Here is a 22787-nt window from a genome sequence, read left to right on the forward strand (position 1 = left end):
GCTTTTTTCATATGACTTGCATACTTTTCATTTATTGTTGTTATAAATGAGATTTTCCCCCATTATATGTTTTAACTGCATACATAAAAGCTATTGATTTTTGAAAGAGAATAAAGAGATGTCCTATATTGGTGAGTAAAAAAAAAAAAATTAGCTTAACTAATGAAGGGAGACTTTCCTTAAGATTTGTACTATTGGTTTCACCCAAACAGACTTAATAATATATATTAATAAAGTATTCACCATGTGTGCTTTTGGCAACAATCCTCCTACGCTTCTGAAGAGCAGCAGTGACCCCTACTGCTCAAATAAGGCAGCTCTAGGTGTCAGCCAGGACAGGGACTTTTTTTTTTTTTTTAATTTTTATTGGAGTATAGTTGATTCACAATGTTGTGTTAGTTTCAGGTGTACAACAAAGTGAATCTGTTATAAATATACATATAACCACTCTTTTTAAGATTCTTTTCCCATATAGGCCATTACAGAGTATTGAGTAGAGTTCCCTGTACTATACAGTAGGTCCTTATTAGTTATCTATTTTATATATAGTAGTGTGTATATGTCAATCCCAATCTTCCAATTTATCCCTCCCCCTTCCCTGGTAACCATAAGTTTATTTTCTACATCTGTAACTCTATTTCTGTTTTGTAGATAAGTTCATTTGTATCCTTCTTTTTTTTCAGATTCCATATATAAGCGATATCATACGATATTTGTCTTTCTCTGTCTGACTTACTTCACTCAGTATGACAATCCATGTTCCTGCAAATGGCATTGTTTTGTTTTTTTTAATGGCTGAGTAATATTCCACTGTATATATGTACCACATCTTTATCTATATTGCCATAGATATATTAGAATGTTGCTTACCTTTCTATAATTTTATTGCCCTTTGCTGGTCATGTTCTTTTGTATAGTTATTTCTATCTATAGGTAAGGTATACTCTGATTTATTTTCCCAAGTACATATTTTATAATTATGGCATTTCCTTGCAAGGCCTACCATCAGTGGCCACTGCTATAGAAAATCAGTTCTTAAGGCCAAACTTACACTCAAATTCAGAGATGACTGTATTTTCAAATAGAAGGATGGCCTTAATTTTTGTAATGAATTAAAAATTAATTCCTAAATGAGATGATCAATTCACATTGTTATACTTTTGATAGATTTTTCTCCCTCTCAAAGTATACACAACATGCTCTGTGACAAGATCTGTGGAAACTGACTATGGTTAAAGAACAAGCAGAGCCAGTAAAATGCTTGTCTATTCAAGTTTGCAAATGTCCAGTTCCATCAATTTTCCTTCTTATGTGGAAAAATAGGCACGACTGATCACAAACTGCAGATTTTACCTGGGTATAAAACAAAATGCCAATCCTTTGGCACCAGTCTGTATACACACAAAAATGGCTAAAGTCTTCAGTTGTGTTTTTCTTCCACCAGCTTTGACAAACTGTACCCTGGCATTGTTGAAGCCACATTCATCATCAGACAACGAGGAAATGGCCAAGAGTTATGCCATTGTTGGGATATTGAAGAAAAAAAAAAAAAAAAAAAACTCTGCTGGCGGAAAATAAATTTGAGATTTTGCCATATGCTGTTAAAGCCAAAATCTTTTGCAAAATTTCTCAAATTGAAGCCATTCCGCAATATTCACTCAACAAGCGTTTAATGGACAGTGTAAGTGGAATTGTTTTTAGGCACCAAGACTACAAAGACTTCTAAATGCTTCCAGCCAAATTGAGCCAAGGAGCGGAATCAGGCGACAAAAATCACGGAGGCGACCCCCGAAGAAGGCAAGGAAGGGTAAGAGCCTTCGCGCGCTCTCCGGACCTTCCCTAGAACTGACTGCTCAGGTTGTCTGGAAAAAAAAGCATTAAGATTCCAAAGAACAGAGTGAAAACAACCACAGCCCTAAACCAAAATATTTAAGGCTGAGAGTAAGGCAGAAAACGATATTATCTCAAGATTTCTGCAGAAGCGAGTAAAACCTTAACTCCCGCGATTCCGGTAGCTTCCGCCCCACAGTCCCGAAGCTCCGCCCCACAGGCGGCCCCCGAGGAGAAAGGCCCGCCCTTTGGCCCCAGACTGCCTGCAGGCCACCAGCGCGCGTGCGCGGAGTCTTACATCACATCCGGCGCCAGGACGCCCGATTCCGGAAGGGGCTGAGTAGTTGTGGCGGCCGTTTCCGTCCTGTTGGTTAGTGTTTCTTCCTTGGTGGAGTGACTGGGTAGACCGCGGCGTCATGGTCGAGGTAAAGTGACACTTGGGTGCCCAGCGGCCATCTGTTCTGGATTATTTTTCTTTGGCGGCGGGCGTGGGGGATCGAGGGTGCTGGGAGTCAGGGGAGAGTAGTGGCTGCGAGGGGAGGCTGTTTGGCCGAGGCCGGGTAGTCTCTTAAGGTTTTTAGGGAGGCAGAGAAGCCGGATGAGAGCACAAGTTGGAGGTTCTGTCTGGGCGGGAAGCCTGAGATAATTCCTCCAGTTTTCATTTGGCCCTTGGGCACTTGAGCTGGGCACTGTCCCTTGAGGCGGGGCTTCTGTCGATGTTCGACCAGTGGTACTCGATGCCTGCTGGGTCGAGTCGGTGATTCTGTGTCTTAAAAAACTGGCGGTCTTCTCTGGTCTTCACTTTTTGTCTTACTAAAGCTCTTCCCTGGGAAAACCTGCCATTCTTGAATTTTTGCATTTTCCGTTAGCTTGAACAACTATTAGCAAGCCTTGTTCGTTTTATCTCAGAATTCTTGACTTGTCCAGGCCCACTGCCATCACCTGAATTCAGACCACATCATCTTCCACCAACGCTGATGCATTAGCTCTTAGGTGGTCTCTTTGCTTCTGTTTCTGTCACCCCTCCCCCACCCCCAGTAAATTGATCAGTTTAAAACGTAGGATGTTCGAGCTTTTCTTGCTTAAGACCCTTTAGTGGCCCTGTGTATCTAGAGCAAAAATGCAGACCGTTGTAATGGTATAAAAAAAACTTATCTGGACCTTGTCTATCCTTACAACCTCATCTTGCATCATCAATCCACCCTCTCACTGAACATACACAGCTGTACTGCAGGTTCTGGCATTATTTCGGTTACCGAACGCCTTTGTATTTACATGGCCTTTTCTCTCTGCCTGGATTGTTCTTACCTCTATTTTGTGCAAGGCTAACTCCCTCTCTGCTTAGCTGCCACCTCAGAGAGATCTTTCATTACCACCCTAAGGTCTTCCTCTGTCCTCTGTCTCAGCCCCCTGCTTGTTTCCTTCATAGCACTTATTAAAATGTGGAGTTACTTTGTTTATTTTTATTTGTCTGTTTCCTCTTGAGCACAGGGACCGTGGCTGCCTTTCATCATTCTGTTGTTAGTTTCTGGCACAATACCTGCCACTCAATTAGTAGGAGTTCAGTAAATATTTATTGAGTAAATGGCTAATCTCAGGCATCACTCAGCTGGTATACCTGGGGCTCTGGCCCAAGACGAGCTTCTTCCTCTTCTCTGAACTTGACTCTTATAGCTTGCTACAGATAGCTGTGATGAGTGATACAAAGCTTTTTACATATTTAAACATGTAAAGTGTATAACTAATTTGACTTTAATTTAGGTGATGGTATATATAATTTGTAGCTAGATATGTAATTATACTCTTTTATTCTAGGAGGTACAGAAACATTCTGTGCACACACTTGTGTTCAGGTCATTGAAGAGAACCCATGACATGTTTGTGGCTGATAATGGAAAACCTGTGCCTTTGGATGAAGAGAGGTAGGGATAGTTCCTTTTCAATTGCTAGAATATTTCAACTTATAATATTGGGGGAAGAGAGCAGGGAGAGGGGAAGGTTTAAAGATTAGTGAGTAATACTAACTCATAGGATATCTATTCAGTAATGAGTGGTGTTTGGGCATATTAAGCTGACTTAACTTTATTTTTTTTGGCCTTATCTTTTACAGTAAAAGTCCCATTAATTAATTGCATTTTACAAATACCCAGTAATTAGGAGAGTCCCTTTTAGGCGTTATATTTTATAATCAATCACTTTGTATGTGCTTTCAGCTTCCTGCTGCTCTCAGAGCCTTGCTGAGCTGAAATTGTACCTGGCCAGTACCTCTACTCCCATCTTTTCTCGTTAGTATGATGAAGATTTTTGAGTGGTGGCATATTTTTGGTTCTACATCTCCAGCTCCAGTCTGGGATTGCATTATGTGCAGTGTTCCTTCTTTGTCCTTTACCCTTCTTTTAAAATCTACCTAATTCCTCAAACAAGCATTTATATTTAATTTACCAAGTGGACTATCCTTAAAAGTAGCATAATAAGTGCATTTGTTTCTAAAATGCTGAATTAAGTACTTGGATTAGTTTGAACTAATCTTTCTAGGTATATCCAGGAAAGGTTACTATAGAAGCTTTTACTGTATTTTTATATTTAGACATTTGAAGGAAAGTATACTGACTGAGGTTTTTTAAAGGATATATTAGTTTCTATATATTTTAAAATCAGACCTTTGATAAATCAACATGAAAGTTTTTATATAATTGGTTAACAAACTAAACTATTACTTGACTTAATGGATGCTATGTGGTAGATTGTGAACAAAAGTGTGGAAATGCACTTGGAAATTTTTAAAAATATTGTTTAACTTTAAAATCTTAATAGTAACTTTTTCTACATGATTAGGTAAACTTAAGCTACTTAAAAACTTGTTTCTTGGCTATCTGTGAATATATTTACATTGGTGAATATATTTAAAGTACTCAAAGTTACATTTTTATGTTTATAATTTTTAAATAGTCACAAACGAAAAATGGCAATCAAACTGCGTAATGAGTATGGTCCTGTGTTGCATATGCCTACTTCAAAAGAAAATCTTAAAGAGAAAGGCCCTCAGAATGCATCAGATTCATATGGACACAAACAATATCCTGCCAATCAAGGTGAGTATGGCATTGTCAGAAATGTCAGGATTTATATGTGAATTTTAAAAATAGAAAAATGAAATGTCTTAGTAGTGCTTCTTCTAGAAGGACTTATTAGAACCATACCCTATTTAACAGCTTGATTTCCTCATTGGAGTAGTGAAGGAGATTATTGGTTGGTGGATTTTTCCCTTATAGGAAATTAAAACAGTGGTATAGTGATGGCAGGAATTCTTAGGGTATGGAGATAGTCATAGTGGAGACTAAAGGAAAAATTCCTAACCTGTGGGGAATTTTTCTTTCATCTATCTGTTTTGGCTATAATTCAGAAAGATGATATTAAGTACTCAAATTGTAGTGAATAAAGATAATCCAAGATTCCACAGGAAAACCGTTTGTTTGGAAGATAAACCTGAGTGGATTATTACTTGATAAGATGACCTCTCTACACACCATTGCTATGTAGCAAATGTACAAGCTTTCTTGACATCACATCAGCAAATGATCAAGGAACTACCTGTGTACATGGTCTTCAGAAGGCAAAGCAAAAATGATCAACTTACCTTATTTCTGAGGCTTGGGCTTAGTTGGGAAAATTGAGGTATCCAGTTGATAATTTAATATTATTTAATTCATTAAAAGACGTGATACTTGTATATACGATAATTTTGCCACAGGTGAATTTTCTCTTTCTCTCTCTCTCTTTTTTTAATAGGACAAGAAGTTGAATATTTGGTGACAGGTACACATCCGTATCCACCAGGACCTGGTAAGTAGCTGTTATATTTGAAAATGTCTTATTGTCACTTATATTTCCATGACTGAGCCAATAATATGATTCCCATTGCCTGTAAAATATAAGGTAAGCTCAATAACCAGGCATCCAGGCATAGCTTTTTAGATGATAACTAAGTTTCACATGCATTCATTCAGCAAACGTTCTTAAGCACCTATTTTTTTTCAGGCACTGTGCTAAGAATTCAAAGACAATAAGACTGCTCCAGGCTAAGACAAGCTTATTACTTGGAAGTTTAGTCGGACACATAAATATCACTAAGCTTATAAAAGTGTTAGAAGTGTTAGTATAGAAGCAGGTATGATAGAAACATATCCTGGGTGTGTTGTATGTGAAGAGGAATTAGCACACAAATGGAGTGGCCAGTATAACAGGGTGGAAGACAAAAAGCTTAGAATATCCAGGTTCTAGTAATTTTAGAGGACGGAATTCACCATATTCAAAGTGTGGATGAATTGGTGCTTCTTGTTGTAGGAATTTACATTTACCCTTCGACACATTCTGTTAGTGTTTGGGGAACTGCTTAATTTTTATATTTGAAGGTAATATCCCAAGATAATAGAAATTTAACTTTACTGTCTTGGGCTATGTTAATATTAAGCTGTTTTGATTAAATATATGAGATGAATTTGAGATATGTGTTGTTGGGCAATATTTATTGTAAAAGAATTAGAAACAAAAGACCTACAAAATGTAATAAAAATTTTTATAATATCACCACCTGGAGATAATCACCATTACCTTTTTGTTATGTATTCCTCCACTATTTTACTGTAAATGCATGTAAATGGAAGCAAAGATAGATACTAAAAGGAGTTGATTTTTTTTATTTCAACAGGGGTTGCTTTGACAGCGGACACTAAGATCCAAAGAATGCCAAGTGAATCAGCTGCACAGTCCTTAGCTGTGGCATTACCTACTTCTCAAGCCAGGTAGGAGATATTATGCTTCTAAATAACAAAGATTTTGAAAGCATAGTTTACTGTTCACATTTTTTCTCATTTTTAAATTTGTTTCTTTGTAGTTACGTATTATATGACATTTTCCTTTACCAGTGCTTACAAAAACTTAAAATATAGTCAGTCCTGCAGAACACGTGACTGGAGACATTAATTACTTAGAATATGGTGTTTCTTTTGCCTCAGGGTCGATGCAAACCGTAGTGCACCTGCTGGAGGTGAATACCGACACCCTGGGGCTTCTGACCGGTCACAGCCTGCAGGGGCGGTAAGTTTGTCTGTGTCAAATCACATCACACTGTGGGTTTCTAACTTTAACATGTTGCCTATTTCCCTTTATTCCAAGATTCTTACCTTAAATATTAAATAAATGAACATTTTCCTTGGACTTGTTCAAGTAAATAGCAGCCTGAGCTAGTTGCTAATATTTCATAGCCCTAAAATTTAAGTTGCTAGTGAATTGACAAAATAATTTAAAGTTCTGTTAATTTTGTGTCTGCTTGCACGTTGGACATAACATTTATTTTGTTGAAGATAATGTGATGTTGCTCTTTATTACCCACTGTTAAAAATGCAAGCACGGTTATTCTGAAGCTTGTATTAGTACGTGTTAGATACGAAAGTGTTTTTTATTAAACTCTCAGTTGCTTTGTACGGTTAGAGTTGAGTGCTATTAGTATTGTAATATTCACAGGCTATACAACTAATATCTTATAAATGAGCATTTAGAAATATTTGTTTGTAAGTAAACGGCAGCTACTGTTGTTATTGGTGAAAGTAGTTATAGAAAGAATAACTGAAAATATGCAGTTTGCTTTATTATGCTGTTACTTGAAGTAAGTGCAGTCTTTACTTCCTCAGTTTATTATGCAGTTGCTTTGTGAAGTGAATGAATTTGTAGTCTTCCTACCAGGGTCTTTAGCCTCCATTCACAACATCTGCCCAGGCTTTCTGCCTCCTTAGGATATAACATAAGCTTCTTGAGGGCAGTAACTTTACAGGCTTCAGTGTTTTTTGGATGGATGGATGGGTGGATGCTAGCAGTAGATGGTTATATCAGCTAGTATACCCTTTAAGATAGTATTGAAATACTTTTGTGGGAGATAAATAGAAGGAACTCTCAGTCTCTCCTTTGTAGTATGAAATCAATAATGTTAAAATATGACAAAAGCAACGGCATTAATGCACATATATTTACTTAAATAATAATGGGAGCTTACATTTAGCATTTACTACTCTGTTACAGTCTTCATAATAACTGTATGAGGTAGTTGCTGTTATTTCCATTTTACTAATGAGGCACAGAGGTTACATAATTTACACCCAAGGTCATTAGGTAATAATGGACAGAGTTGGGTTTTGAACCCGTGCACAGTGATATGTGCTCTCAATGTTAAGGTTCTGCCTCTCTGAGATTTTTTAATTGTTTTTTAAAGTTAAAATTAACATATGGAAAATACAGTTCTGATCGGAAGTCTTAGACTCATTTTCTAAGTATGCAGATATTTTTCAGATATCTTTTTTTCTTTACTTAAGGAAAAAAACTTTCCTAAATCCCTTTGACTTTACATTTTTGAATTGATAACATGAAACCTTAGGTAAGATATCTTTAATAATAATCTAATCTATTCTATATCTAGGTTGTTATGGACGGTGGCAATGCCAAGAACTCCGCACTGATGGCTAAAAAAGCCCCTACAATGCCGAAACCTCAGTGGCACCCACCGTGGAAACTCTACAGAGTGAGTGAATCTGTATATTATTCCACTACGTGAAACATGATCGCTGCTTTCCAGTTAAACAAGAGCCGAGGAATGGAATAAGGAGGAAACAGAGTGAATATGAGAGCTGGTAGAGTGATCTGAGGTGGGGTGGAGTGAGGGGCTTAGACAGTATCCTAAAAGATACCTTGGGAAGGAGACTTCATTAAATGGAAGCTATACTTGTATTTTGTATAAAATACAGTATAAAATATTGATAGAAGGCTACTAAATGGAGAGCAGACAGAATAGATTTAGGAAAGTATTCGAGGTGTTCTATGTGAAGTCCAAGGAGAAAATCCATACATCAGGACATTTCTATGGCCCTACCAATTATCTTTTTAATTATAGTAAATTGAAATGATTCAAAATGTACCAAATCTAAAATAAAATGTAAATAGTAGGAAACGTACAGCTAGACAAATTATCATACCTTAGAATAGACTTTCTTTTGGTGTATAGATCTAATAAATCTTAATAGATATATAAATTTGGGTAACCACTACCACAATCTGGATAATAGAAGTTCCACTGATTCAAAAACACCCCTGTGCTGTTTTCTTATAATCATACCCTTTCTCACCCCTGCCAACCATTCATCTTTTTTCTATCACTGTAGTTGTGCTTTTCAATTGTACCATATTTAACATAAGTGTGATGAGTTGAAATTGAATAAACTTTAGCTTCTGTGTAGTGAGCCTGCTCATTCTGCCTTTTTAAATGCAGGTGATCAGTGGGCATCTTGGCTGGGTTCGATGTATTGCTGTGGAACCTGGAAACCAGTGGTTTGTTACTGGATCTGCTGACAGAACTATAAAGGTAATAAGGAAGGAAGAAAAAAGTAAACATGATTTTGTGTTTGCCATGTAATTTTAATGTTTTATTTCCTCTGGTGGGAATTGCTGTTCCAGTTCTCTGATTTCTTAGACCTGAGTGTGGAGTGAAATTTATTATCTATACCAGTTAAAAGTCCCGAATAGGGCTTCCATGGTGGTGCATTGGTTAAGAATCCTCCTGCCAATGCAGGGGACATGGGTTCGAGCCCTGGTCCAGGAAGATCCCATGTGCTGCGGAGCAACTAAGTCCGTGTGCCACAACTACTGAGCCTGCGCTATAGCGCCTGCAATCCACAACTACTGAAGGCCTTGCGCCTAGAGCCCATGCTCTGCAATAAGAGAAGCCACCGCAATGAGAAGCCTGCGCACCGCAACGAAGAGTAGCCCCTGCTCACCGCAACTAGAGAAAGCCGGCGTGCAGCAATGAAGACTCAACGCAGCCAAAAATAAATAAAATAAATAAATTAAAAAAAAAAAAAAGTCCCAAATAAATGTCTGTTTGAAAAGTAGTATTTAAGCAACAGGTTTTTTCCAAACAGTACATGCTGACTATTTACAATTAATTCCTTCATATTTTTTTCTCCTTCTGGTTACAAAATTAAAGCATGCTTATGTATAAAAAATGTGGAAAATGTAAAGGAGTATAAAAGAATACAGACCCAGGGCTTCCGTGGTGGCGCAGTGGTTAAGAGTCCGCCTGCCATTACAGGGGACCTGGGTTCGAGCCCTGGTCCGGGAAGATCCCACATGCCGCGGAGCAACTAAGCCCCCGCGCTTCAACAAAGAGTAGCCCCCACTCTCTGCAACTAGAGAAAGCCTGCGCGCAGCAATGAAGACCCAACGCAGCCAAAAATAAATAAATAAATAAAAGAAAAAGAATATAGACCCATACATAATACTACCACTGTCAGATATTTGAATTTTCTTTTTAACATTTATTTTTGTGTATGTGTATCTGCATTTTCTTCTGAGTTTTTTTCCTGTGTATATAAATGTGTATCTTTTAAAAATCATGTTTGATATGTACTTTTGTTCCCAGCTTTTTTTCAGTTAATATTGTGTCAAAGGCATATTCTTGTCAAAAACTGAACATCTTTTTTTAAAATTTATTTTAAGTATAGTTGATTTACAATATGTTAATTGCTGCTGTACAGCAAAGTGATTTAGTTATGCATATATATACATTCTTTTTCATATTCTTTTCCATTATGGTTTATCACAGGTTATTGAATATAGTTCCCTGTGCTATACAGTAGGACCTTGTTACATATTCATTCTATATATTATGGTTTGCATCTGCTGATCCCAAACTCCCAATCCATTCCTCTCCTGAACATTTTTTTAAATGGTTCCATAGTATTATATCATTTAGATATTCTATAATCTATTTTCCTTTTGTTAGGCATTAAAGTTTTTTAGTTTCCTGATTTTTCACTAACGTAAGTAATGCTGTAATTAATATGTGCCTAAAGCTTTTTCTGTATTTTAAAGTGTTTTGTTATGATAGTTTCCCAGAAAAAAGTATTAAAGGTCAGACATTCTTGAAGTTGACACCCAAAGTTAAAAATTTTTTTCCAAAATGGATGAATTGATACTTGCAGCATGCGAGAGGATCCTTTTCAACCCATTGCTTGTGCTTTTTAAAAAATATCTACTATTGTGATAAGCAGAAGTGAATATCTAATCTTTCAAAAACTGTATATAAAATTTATAGTGATGTTGAAGTTTTTGATACCTTTATTTGCTACTTTTAGGTTTTTTTTTTTTTTTAAGTTGATGCCATCCTTGACTAATTTAATACCTCAGTATTCATACTTTTACTATCAGTGGTGTCCTCTATATATTAAGAATATTAACTTTTTGTCATCTACGCAAATATTTTCCCAGTTTGATCATGCCCTTTAATTCTCTTTTCCCTGATTTTATTTTTGGTGATGGGGTCATTTTGCAAACTTTTATATTTTTATGTGTTTTTATCTTTCACTTTTTGAAGACAATTTTAACATCAAGATTCTAAAAATTTGCTTTGGAATAATAAACAAGAAGAAAAATTAAATATTTTTTGATTGCAGATCTGGGACTTGGCTAGTGGCAAGTTAAAACTGTCATTAACTGGGCACATCAGTACAGTGCGTGGTGTGATAGTGAGCACGAGAAGCCCGTACTTGTTCTCCTGTGGAGAAGACAAACAAGTCAAATGCTGGGATCTTGAGTATAATAAGGTAAGCGTGGAGTTAAGGATTGGAGACATTATGAGCCCCTGTTTATCTTCCTAATTGTAGAAATTTTAACTTTCTTTCTTTATTTTTTAGGTTATAAGGCACTATCATGGACATCTGAGTGCAGTGTATGGTTTAGATCTGCACCCAACAATCGACGTGCTGGTGACGTGTAGCCGAGACTCAACTGCACGGGTAAATGGAATAGAGCTGATCTGTACATATATTGCATCTTACAGTATGCTTATTTGGTCCTAAAGTCATGTATTTTTTGATAGAGAATTTAAAGATAGTTGCCTTGACCGATCAATACCCTACCTAGTCTTCATCTTCTGAGTTCTGTGGCCCCACTATGTCTATAATTGGGAGGCCCCGCCCCTGACATGTGACCTCTCACATGCCAGTGTAGCACCACAGCTGTGGTCCATTAGCTGTTTCATTCAGTAGCCCCATTATACCCATCCTAGTCAGTAGGTCCCCTGATCTTTTAGCTTTTTTCCCCATTGGCTGCCTCCTATCTACATTCCCCAGCCAGCTTACAGGTGATTATTTCATTTACTCACTTTCTTCATTATATTCAAGGCAGGCACACAAAGTTGTCGAGTAGATTCCCAGGCTTGTATTGATCTAGTTACCTGCCTGATATATGAATACCTGTTCTCTTTGATAGTATGTCTGTTGTGTTTTGATAGATTTGGGATGTGAGAACTAAAGCCAGTGTACACACGTTATCTGGACATACTAATGCGGTGGCTACAGTGAGGTGCCAAGCTGCAGAACCACAAATTATTACTGGTACGATCGATACTTTTCAAGTTTACAGTATAGTCATATCAGAGTGCATTATGATTATATACTTTTCATATTTACTATGACTCTTGCTTTGTGTTGTATATACAGTGTTTCTGTGTGCACTTGAAATTTTTTGTGGTAACATTTCATCCCATTGTTTTTATCTCATACTTTTTACATATCATAGAATCTTTGTATCAGGTAATGTCTGACTAGAAAATAGTGCTATTAGATACAACTAAGCATTGTTTTATAGTATCAAAATTAGGAAATTAAAGTTAGAAGACAAAATACTGTCAGACTTTCAGAGCTGGGTTGAGTCTTGTTTTGCTTAAAATATGGTTAATAACATTGAATCTTCAAGACTAGAAAATAATTCCTTCCCGTGTATTTTATTAACTAAATGATTATTAGAGTTTTTTCCTTCCTCTCCACTAGGGGATGACATCATGTATTTGTTTTATTTGTTATTCACATTTGTTCTAGTTATTCAGATGACAGTGCAACAAGCGTTTATTACATTTTTTTAAGAATTAAACTTAAAATCAACCAAATATTTTGGAACTATAGAAAACAATTAGCCAAGGGTTAATTTGACTTTTATTTCATATATATATGTCTGTGGAGGAATGCTTCCAATTTTATTATATTTGACTTTCACATTCTTTTTTTCTGATCTGTGTGTATCTTGGGGATGTGTGTGTGTTTTCCTTACAGGAAGCCATGACACTACAATACGATTATGGGATTTGGTGGCTGGAAAAACAAGAGTCACATTAACAAATCACAAAAAATCAGTCAGGGCTGTGGTTTTACATCCAAGACAGTAAGTGTATTTTCCTAAGTAGCTTCTCTTCTTTCTTCAGTTCTTAGTATAATACAGAAATATCAACATGAATACTACTTTGGTAGTCATTTAGCCACTGTCATTTTTGCACCTGTGCCACATATGAACATGCATTTCTCTTATTTTCCTTGTGTAGTATTTTGCTTCATGGCCTCTATAAGACAAGGAAAGCTTTCTACATGGTGAAAATGATGTCAAATGAGATAATACGAATAAATCGTGGTTAAAAGTTGCATGTCATAATTGAAGCTAATAGTAGCTATATTTAATGTTTTGGACATAAACATTATTAGACACTGAGCTATACATAGAATAGTTAATTCTTAAGGAGGAAGTTAATATAATAGGAAAAAATAGTAGTAATCATGAACGTTATAGTCAGAGTATCCCGAGAGATGGAGCATAATATCACAACCTATTGTCTATGAAACTATATCACCTGGCACTTTCCTGGTCACAGTCGTATCTTGCCTCTCCCCCTCTCTTTCCCACTCTCCCTTAGCTTTATTTTCACTCTTGTCCTTCCTCCCTTTCCCTGTCTTCCTCATTCCCTTTATTCCTCCCCCTCCCTTTCTCTCTTCCTCTTGCCTCTGTTTCTTTCGTTTTCTCCCTTTCTTCTTGTTCTCTCTCTCCTCTCTCTCTCTGGCTTTCTCTCTTGCTTTCTTGAAAATAGTTACATCACCCCTTGCCCTTTATGTGAATTTAGGGTTTTGTATGTTTATTGCTTTAGCTCAGTGTAGAGCATCGGGGAAATGAGAGGAAAGTAAAACTTCAACCTAGGACTTAACGTACATTTAAAATAATTTAAAAATCTGATTTAACTTGGAACAAATATCTTGATACTCTTATCTCTTGGTATGACGATAATATTTTGCTAAAACTGCATAGATCCTGACCACACATGCAAAATACAACCATAATCAGATTTTTAAAAATCCACCATTGTATTTAACTTGGTTTACTTTATCATTAATTCTTTATCTTATTTCAGTTACACATTTGCCTCTGGTTCTCCAGATAACATAAAACAGTGGAAATTCCCCGATGGAAGTTTCATTCAAAATCTTTCTGGTCACAATGCTATTATTAATACACTGACAGTAAATTCTGATGGAGTGCTTGTATCTGGAGGTAAAATGAGATTTTTATGATAAATATGTTTTAGTCTGTCTTTTTTTTCTTTTAGTGAGTAAAATTTCTAAGTCATCACACCTAAGTATTATAGCAGAACTTGCCGGTTTTAACGTGTGTTTGAATGTTCACGTGTGTTCATGCATATTCATAATGCACGTAGCATATTTCATAGTTTAGCTCTCTTTAAGTTCCCACATTGATAAATCTAAGTTAGGGGTTTATGCCAGAAATCTCCTAAAGTTTGGTTGTGTGTTCTGGAGTTGAATGTCGTTTTGTGGTGCTTTTTGAGATCTATAATAAATGCTGAATTAAGTACAAATGAAAGTAGACAAACTGATATTAAGAGGAGCTTGAGTACCTGCATCTTATATATCTTTGTAGTAGTGACTGCAGTTACTACTGTGGTGCTTAATAAACATTTGTCAAGCTGAATTGTTGAGAGGAGACCAGGTTTAACTATATCTTTCCCTTTAAGCTGACAATGGCACTATGCATCTTTGGGACTGGAGAACTGGCTACAATTTCCAGAGAGTTCATGCAGCAGTGCAGCCTGGGTCTTTGGACAGTGAGTCAGGAATATTTGCTTGTGCTTTTGATCAGTCTGAAAGTCGGTTATTAACAGCTGAAGCTGATAAAACCATTAAAGTGTACAGAGAGGATGATACAGCGGTAAGTTCTCTGTTTCATATACATTGTAAAGTATAATAAAATAAATCAGCCGTGCCAATTTTGCAAGCGTTTGTTCATTTTAAAGTTACTGAAATTATCAGAAGGGAAAGTAATCTTCATAATATTAAAGTATTTGTCATCTTGAATAGTGTCTGCTCATAGATTTCTTTATTGGTTTCATTGATGACAGCAAATCCATAGTTTTGATTTTATCTCAACGTTCCTTATTAGAGTTATTGGGAAAATCTTACACTAAGAATCACAGCAAATAAGTTGATTACTATGCAAATTAATTCTAGAATCATAAGCTTTGGTGTTATCAGAATATCTAAATAGCAATTTTATTTAAAATGAAAAACCATAAACTGAATTTGTAGCGAATGCATTCATCCTTTATTAGATTCAGATAATGCCAAAAGTTTGTCACTTATCTTAAAATTGTTAAAGAACTGCTAAATATATAATGCCAAGTAATATAATTTTGAATAAGTGCCTTATTTTTGTTAGAAAGGAACCTATTAAATATGAAGCAGACCAGAAATACTTTGTTTTAACTTACTCACTTTTCTATTTTTAGACAGAAGAAACTCATCCAGTCAGCTGGAAGCCAGAAATTATCAAGAGAAAGAGATTTTAATGTGGCATTGTCTTCATGGCGGTTCCAGTTTTTTGTTTCTTTTTTAGCTTGGTGTTGATGAGACTATCCAGTCATTTGTGCTCTGGCTAGGAATATAAAGCAAAAACTCACATGCTTGAATCATTGCTTTTTCATATTTTACAATGAAGAGGACCCTCTCCCCATGTTTTTATTTCTAAAATAAACAGTTTGAGATCCTAGGAGGTAAGATGCAGATATCAAGCATATGTGGGTTTGTTGAACATAACTATCCTAAAGATAGAATGATTTATCACTTTTATTAAAACACACTTTTTTTTGTTTTTAACTTACAGAACTGCTTACTGTAGTAGGACATGTTTTGAGCGGAGCAGTCTTTCTTTTTAATCCTTTAAAAACTGGTATCTGTGACTGATAATTTGGGATTAAAGGATTTGAAGCGTTAACTTTTGTATGTTTATTCCACAAACAGTTTTTGAGTGCATGTTCTGTAAAGTTCTGCACTAGATACTGTTGAGGAAGTAGACAGGTGAGATGTGTCTGTCTTTTAAGACAGGGGTCCCCAACCCCTGGGCCACGAACCGGTACCGGACCATGGCCTGTTAGGGACCAGGCCGCACAGCAGGAGGTGAGCGGCGGGCAAGTGAGTGAAGCTTCATGTGTATTTACAGCCACTCCCTGTCACTAGCGTTACCGCCTGAGCTCCACCTCCTGTCAGATCAGCAGCGGCATTAGATTCTCATAGGAGCGCGAACTCTACCGTGAACTGCACATACAAGGGATCTAGGTCGCACGCTATGAGAATCTAATGCCTGATGATCTGAGGTGGAACTGAGGCGGTGATGCTAGAGCTGGGGAGCGGCTGCAAATACAGATTATCATTAGCAGAGAGGTTTGACTGCACAGAGACCATAATAAATCAACTGCTTGCAGACTCATATCAAGACCCTATCAGTGAGTGGCAAGTGAAAACAGGCTCAGGGTTCCCACTGATTCTGCATTATGGTGACTTGTATAATTATTATATATTACAATGTAGTAATAATAGAAATAAAGTACACAATAAATGTAATGCACTTGAATCATCCCAAAACTATCCCTCCGACCCCATCCCCAGTCCGTGGAAAAATTGTCTTCCTTGAAACTGGTCCCTGGTGCCAAAAAGGTTGGGGACTGCTGCTTTAAGACTTCCACTTTAGTAGCTTATTACAGAAATGCTGTCATAGAGGTACCAGCGAAAAGCCAGGATAACATAGAGGAAAAGCCCATTTATTTTCCCTGAGGAGGATTATGGAAGACTTCTTAAGAGTCAGCGGTGTTTGAGCTGAGCCTTGAAAGAGGTCAGAGAAGAAAAAGGGTACTCTAAGATGAGGTGTGAAGTGACAGACCAGACATGTGAGAGGTGTGTGTCCCAGGAGTACAGAGTTGTCTGCTGTAGTTGAATGAGAACAGCTGGTGGTGGCAGGGAAAGCTTGTGTTTTGAGTTTCAATTGTATTCCACAAGCAGTAGGTTACCAATATAGGTATCAAACCCTGGAGAAATAACTGGAGATACCAATGGACGTATTTGAAGCTATAGCAAGGGCTGCAGTCTCTTGTGAAGACTTCATAGAAAAGTGTTATTTAAGTTTCTGATGCCTGTGCCTCTTTCTGGCATATACCGAGTTTTACAAACCCTGTCCTTAGGATCCTGATTCCCTATCAGGCAAGAAAATTTGTCACACTTCACTTTCTATAGTTAGAAAACAAAATTACAGGAACAATCAGTTTAAAATTTGTTTCAAATTAAGAAATAATACCATAATTTTGAATAAGCATTTCCAAATATACATATCTCATCTTGCATGCTGAAGGTGGGAGTGTAGTTGTTACAATCTTTAGGAGGGTAGTTTTCCAGAATATACTGAAGACGCTTGGAATCTTTGGCTAACTCCTCATTAGAAATGAAATCACTAGGAAACTGCCTAATGGGAATAATCTGACAACTGTACACAGCAAATTTATTTCACCTTTGTCTTTAATTAAAACTAGCCCATATGTCCTAACAATAAAGGACTGGTATAATAGATTATGGTATCTTCATGCAGTTTCTCTCCATTAAGAGTAAGAAATATCTCTGGAATAATAAGATGTCCAGATTTTACCCTTACATAAAAAAGGAAGCTGTGCAAGCTTTCTTTTTTTTTTTGGTAGAGTAACTTGTTAATGCTCTAAAAAATACTGGAGAAGTAACACCACATTGTTATCAGTGGCTTTGTGAGAGTGGGATTATGGGAGAACTTTCATGATTGGCTTTATATATTTCTATAATGTTTTAATTTTCTATAAGCATGTATTTTGTAAACTTAAATAAAGAAAAAAACCCCACTAGACTTGCATCCCTGGGAGATTCTAATATGCCTTCTAAAAGAAGAAAAATCATAGAGGTGAGTACTATCCCAAAGCCTAGTCCAAAGGCCAAGGAGAAATTACTAGCACAAGGTGGTGAGAATGTTGGCCCCTGTTATCCTGCCTAGCAGAACTTCAACTATTAACGTTTGTTAGACACAAGTATCAAATTCTGAAGAGCGTGAAAAAATCCATTTCCCTGCTTCATGCTGTCCTGTATTATGGTGTTCTTGAATCCTCTTGCAAAAAGTTCATCCACCGTGTATGGCCATGAACCCCATGAAATTTTAAGCAGAATTTCATGCATGTGCCTTTTTAAAATTTACTTGGCAGAACCCCAACCTAAATTTCCTACTCTGCCTATGCCTTGGGTACACTCAAGCTGTAAAATAATGTTAGAGAAAGACAGCTGTGCTAACTGGACTCATTTTTGGTTTATGAGCACACACCTCAGGTAAGCCATCAACAGTGACCACACACATTTCCACAGTTACTCCTTCTGCCTCCTGTTAACAAAGGGTGAACTACCCACCTAAGAACAACTTTGCTGAGTATGTGTACAATCGTTGCCTTATACTCTCGCCTACTCAAGAACTTTGCTTCCACAATTAACCCCTTTCTTTTCTGCACCATAAATTCCTTCCCTTGTTGCCAAATGATTCTCATCAATAAATATGTTGTATTTAAATAAGTAATATATGTTTTTAAATATGACTCTCTTTAGAAAAAAATCACTAAACGTAATGTTCCCTTCTAAGTATGCACCATTTCTCTGTTCCCTTTTATAACCTTCTAACCTCATCTCTGACTCCTCACTTCCCTTTCTCTTAACTGACTAATCCAAAAGTAATGAAAATAAATGTGTTAAACATAAGTCTTATAAAAGAAGAAACTTCAAAAAATAGTGTAAAAGTTGATAAGAAATAGTGAAAAAAGATGGAGAGTTAGTATATAAACCTAAATGTTAATTTTTTGGTGCAAAAATGAAGTAGATAAAACTATTTACATAAACCAATTAAGAAACAGAAGAATGATAGATATCCTAATAAAAATGATAAAGGGGAGAGGGGAGACAATTATGTCCAAATCCATGCCATTATATTTAAAGAGTCAAATAAAATGGTTAATTTTAAGTTTTCTTATATTTATTTTTATAAATTCCTATGACTGCAGTACATGCAAAAAACCCTACACAGATTACCATAGAAGAAATAGAATTGTCAACTCCTACCAAAACCACCTGCATACATCACAAATCTCATGGAGATTCAGAATGAAATTCTAATTACAATGCACTTTAATTTTTTCTAGGACCTAGATAAAGAAGGAAAGCTTTCATGTTTTAAAATGTAAGTATAACAAAGATACCCAAATTCCATAAAGCACAAAGGAAATTAGGATTTTGCTTATGAATATTGATGCAAAAATCATTAGTAAAGTCTAATAAAAAAATCAAGCTTCACATATCTAAGTGGAAGTTATTCTAATAGTGCAAGGAAGGTTTCATTAGAAAAATTTCCTATAGGGAAACAAATTAATGTAATTCACCATATTGTTTTATATAAGGAGAAAAATCATGAGTGTCTTTATAGAAGATAAAGGCATTTCAGTATTTAAAATCCATTCTTCATTAAATAAAAAACTAAACATAGGAACAGATGGATACTTTTAAAACTTGATGAAGTCTAACTACTCTACCTCAATTGTTAATTGGGAAACACTAGAAGCATTCCTATTAGCATCAGAAACAAGGATGTCCACCATCTCTACTTTTAACTTTTTTTTTAAAAACTTTACATTTAGATTCAAGTAAGAAATTAGAAGTATAATAATTGGGAAGTAGGAAATAAAGTTACTAGCAGATGACTCAATTATGTATCTGGAAAAAATGTTAGACAACATTTTATTGTAAATAATTCAGATAAACAAGATTATCAACCAGTATATGCAGAAAAGTCATTTGACAGAATTCAAGAAAAATACCAGGCCTGAGAGAAAGAATGGGGAGATATGTCAAAAATTTCTTAAAGAGTAATTATTAGGAAGTATTTAATACTAAATTATTCTTTGTGGTGGAACACAGAGGCAGGCACAGGAATAATAAAGGGATATCTGCACTCATTTTTAAATTCAATATGTTTCTGGGAGTTTTAACAGAATAAGAAAAAAGAAGTCAAATTATAATGATTTGTAGGTAAGGCATATAAAGGAAGCAAATAGAAAATCTGTTAAAACTTGAAAGTGCCCTATAAGATGATTCCATACAAGATGATTATGGGACATGAAAATTAGTAGTTTTTCTTGACAACAGCAGTGAGCTAGCTGTTTTATATTGTCTACAAAATAACCACTTTTACACTATGAACAAAACCTATAAAATAAGAGTAGCTTTAATAGGAAATGTGGAAACTCTATGTAAAGGAACAAAAAACTATAAAACTCGATTGAAGGTTTTTAAATGGAAAGGCACACCTTGACCGTGGAAGAAAAGACACAAACTTTTAACTATGCTGTTTCCATGAAAATTAACACATAAATTTAATATCCCAATCAAACTTTCAATGAGTTTTGTTGGAAGAACTTGACAAATTGATGGTCAAGTTTATGTTGTAAATAAAAGATACCAAATATTTAAGAAACTTTCAAAAGATCAGAATCACGAGAGGTGGGGGCACCAGGTATAAAAAACATATAGTTATGTCAGAGTTGTTTATTAGTGAAGGAAAAAAAATTCAAGTCAAGAGAACCGAATAGATAGCCCAGAAACACATATAGTTATATATGGAAATTTAGTAGGGCTCTGATATCGAAAAATCCCAGTACTTTATTAAAATTTAAAAAGCTGGACACTAGTCTAAGATTTATTTACACTTATCTAAATGTAAAATTTATTAATATAAATTCTATGACATATATGTTGAAGGCCATTTAAGAAACTAAACACTGATACCTTCTGAAATGGAATAGGGTCTTGGGTAGATGATACACTCTTTTTTTTTTTAAGGCATACAATATGATGATTTTATGTATATATACGTATACATAGTGAAATAAGTACCTCAGTCAGGTACTTCACGTATCATCTCCTCACATAGTTACCTTTTTTGTGTATGGTATAAGATAAAGAACCAATTTCATTCTTTTCATGTGGATACCTAGTTTTCCCAGCATCATTTATTCAAGACACTGTCCTTTCCCTGTGGTGTATTTTTGGCACCCTTGTTGAAAATAGTTGACTGTATATATTTTGGTTTATTTCTGGGCTCTATTCTCTTCCATTGGTCTCTGTGTCTGTTTTTATGCCAATACCATATAATTTTGACTAATGCAGATCTGTAACATGATTTGGAATCAGGAAGTGTGAGCCCTCTAACTCTGTTCTACTTTTTCAAGAGTGCTTTGGCTATTTGGGGTCTTTTGTGGTTCCATATGAGTTTTAGAATTGTTTTTTCTATTTCTGTGAAAAGTGCCATTGGACTTTTGATAGGGATTGCATTGAATCTGTATATCACTTTGGGTAGTATGGATATTTTAACAATATTAATTATTCTGATCCTTGAACATGGTATATCTTTCCATTTGTTTTTGTCTTCTTCAATTTATTTCATCCATGTTTTATAGTTTTCAGTGTACAGATCTTTCATCTCCTTGGTTAAATGCATTCCTAATATTTTAGTTTATTCTTTTTGATGATACACTCTTTTAATGTACATTCTTTGGTATACAGAGCATCTTCCCATGAATAGAGGATTGGTTAACACATTTTTCAGTACCAAATAAATAACATGCTTTTTTTGAAAAGAATGTAGTAGACATTAATGTTGATGTAGAAAGATAGCCACAGAATATTGGGGAAAATGTGAGGAACAGAATATATAGCATGATCTTAATAAAAAGTAGTATTGATATAAATCTAGAATGACATCAATTAAACCCTTAGCAGGAGTATAAAGTAGAAGCTAAGGTAAATCTTTTACTTTCCATTTCACTGGAAGTAACTACTACTTCCAGTCAAAATAGAAAATATCAACCAGATAATCACACCCATTAGTTATTTCCTCACTCATACATAACTGTTCCACATCCAGATACATTCATGGAAAGTGTTTCCACATGTGTCTTTATCTCCCAGCTCTTGGAGAGAGCTCAAAGTTCATTTAATAAAAATTAGTTTAGTAGTAACTTCTGGTGCATGGAGATGGTGGCACAGGGACTACTATGCTGCCATTAAAAAAAATGAAGTAGATTTAAACATGCTGATACAAGAAAAATGGCCAAAATAGATAGAAAGAAAAATGCAGGAATCTATTAAATAAATGTAAAGGTGGTTGATTGAATATATACATCTACTTTTGCTTCTTCCCAAAACCTCATTAAAATGACAGTATAATTGTTTTTGTTTGTTTTAGGCATAAAACCACAAGGATAGGAATAAGCAAAGAGAAAAAACAGGAATAAAATTTTGGAAATCAGAAGGCATGTAGACAAGTGGTAACCAACACACTGGAGAAAGCTGAATCTTAAGCTGTCAATGAGGGAAGCTAAAAAGGGAAACCTACTTCATGCAGCAGAATCAATCCTCAAAGACTCAGAAATGGACAGTATCGAACCAGAAACTAGGGTAAAGGAAGATAATTACACAAAATGCTGAGGCCTTGTCATTAGAGTTGACAGGTAAAATACAAGACACCCAGATAAGCATGAATTTCAAATAAACAATAACTTTTCAGTATTAAGAGTGTTCCAAATATCATATGGGATATATCTATAATAAAAAAGCATTCATTGCTTACCTTAGTTTCAAATTTAGTTGGCTGTCTTTTATTTTTATTTGCTAAGTCAGGCAACCTTACTTGGAATGGACAAC

General features: G+C 35.6%; 1 protein-coding gene across 2 annotated transcripts; it reads left to right on the forward strand.

The window, feature by feature from the left end:
• The first annotated feature begins 2147 nt into the window (after positions 1–2147).
• On the forward strand, positions 2148–17560 carry PLRG1 (pleiotropic regulator 1). Of its 2 annotated transcripts, none has more exons than XM_061191587.1 (15): positions 2148–2255; positions 3646–3752; positions 4780–4922; positions 5620–5673; positions 6539–6632; positions 6846–6927; positions 8300–8401; positions 9146–9238; positions 11328–11477; positions 11568–11669; positions 12167–12269; positions 12984–13092; positions 14105–14244; positions 14723–14916; positions 15494–17560. In XM_061191587.1, exons 1-15 carry the CDS (start codon positions 2247–2249, stop codon positions 15551–15553), a joined length of 1542 nt encoding a protein of 513 aa, XP_061047570.1. In that variant the 5' UTR covers positions 2148–2246; the 3' UTR covers positions 15554–17560. The 2 variants fall into 2 exon arrangements, with proteins under 2 accessions (XP_061047570.1, XP_061047571.1); XM_061191588.1 differs by lacking the exon at positions 2148–2255 and adding an exon at positions 4044–4115 and having other exon boundaries at positions 3666–3752.
• The last annotated feature ends 5227 nt before the right edge of the window (positions 17561–22787 follow it).

This window comes from Eubalaena glacialis, chromosome 5, assembly GCF_028564815.1.
Source record: "Eubalaena glacialis isolate mEubGla1 chromosome 5, mEubGla1.1.hap2.+ XY, whole genome shotgun sequence".
In the NCBI taxonomy this organism is placed as follows: Eukaryota; Metazoa; Chordata; class Mammalia; order Artiodactyla; family Balaenidae; genus Eubalaena; species Eubalaena glacialis.

Bases quoted from the DNA above. Each gene is read 5' to 3' on its own strand.
- PLRG1 (XM_061191587.1), top strand. The intron at 8,402-9,145 runs GTGAGTGAATCT...TTTTAAATGCAG, and splicing joins CACCGTGGAAACTCTACAGA to GTGATCAGTGGGCATCTTGG. The intron at 11,670-12,166 runs GTAAATGGAATA...GTGTTTTGATAG, and splicing joins GCCGAGACTCAACTGCACGG to ATTTGGGATGTGAGAACTAA.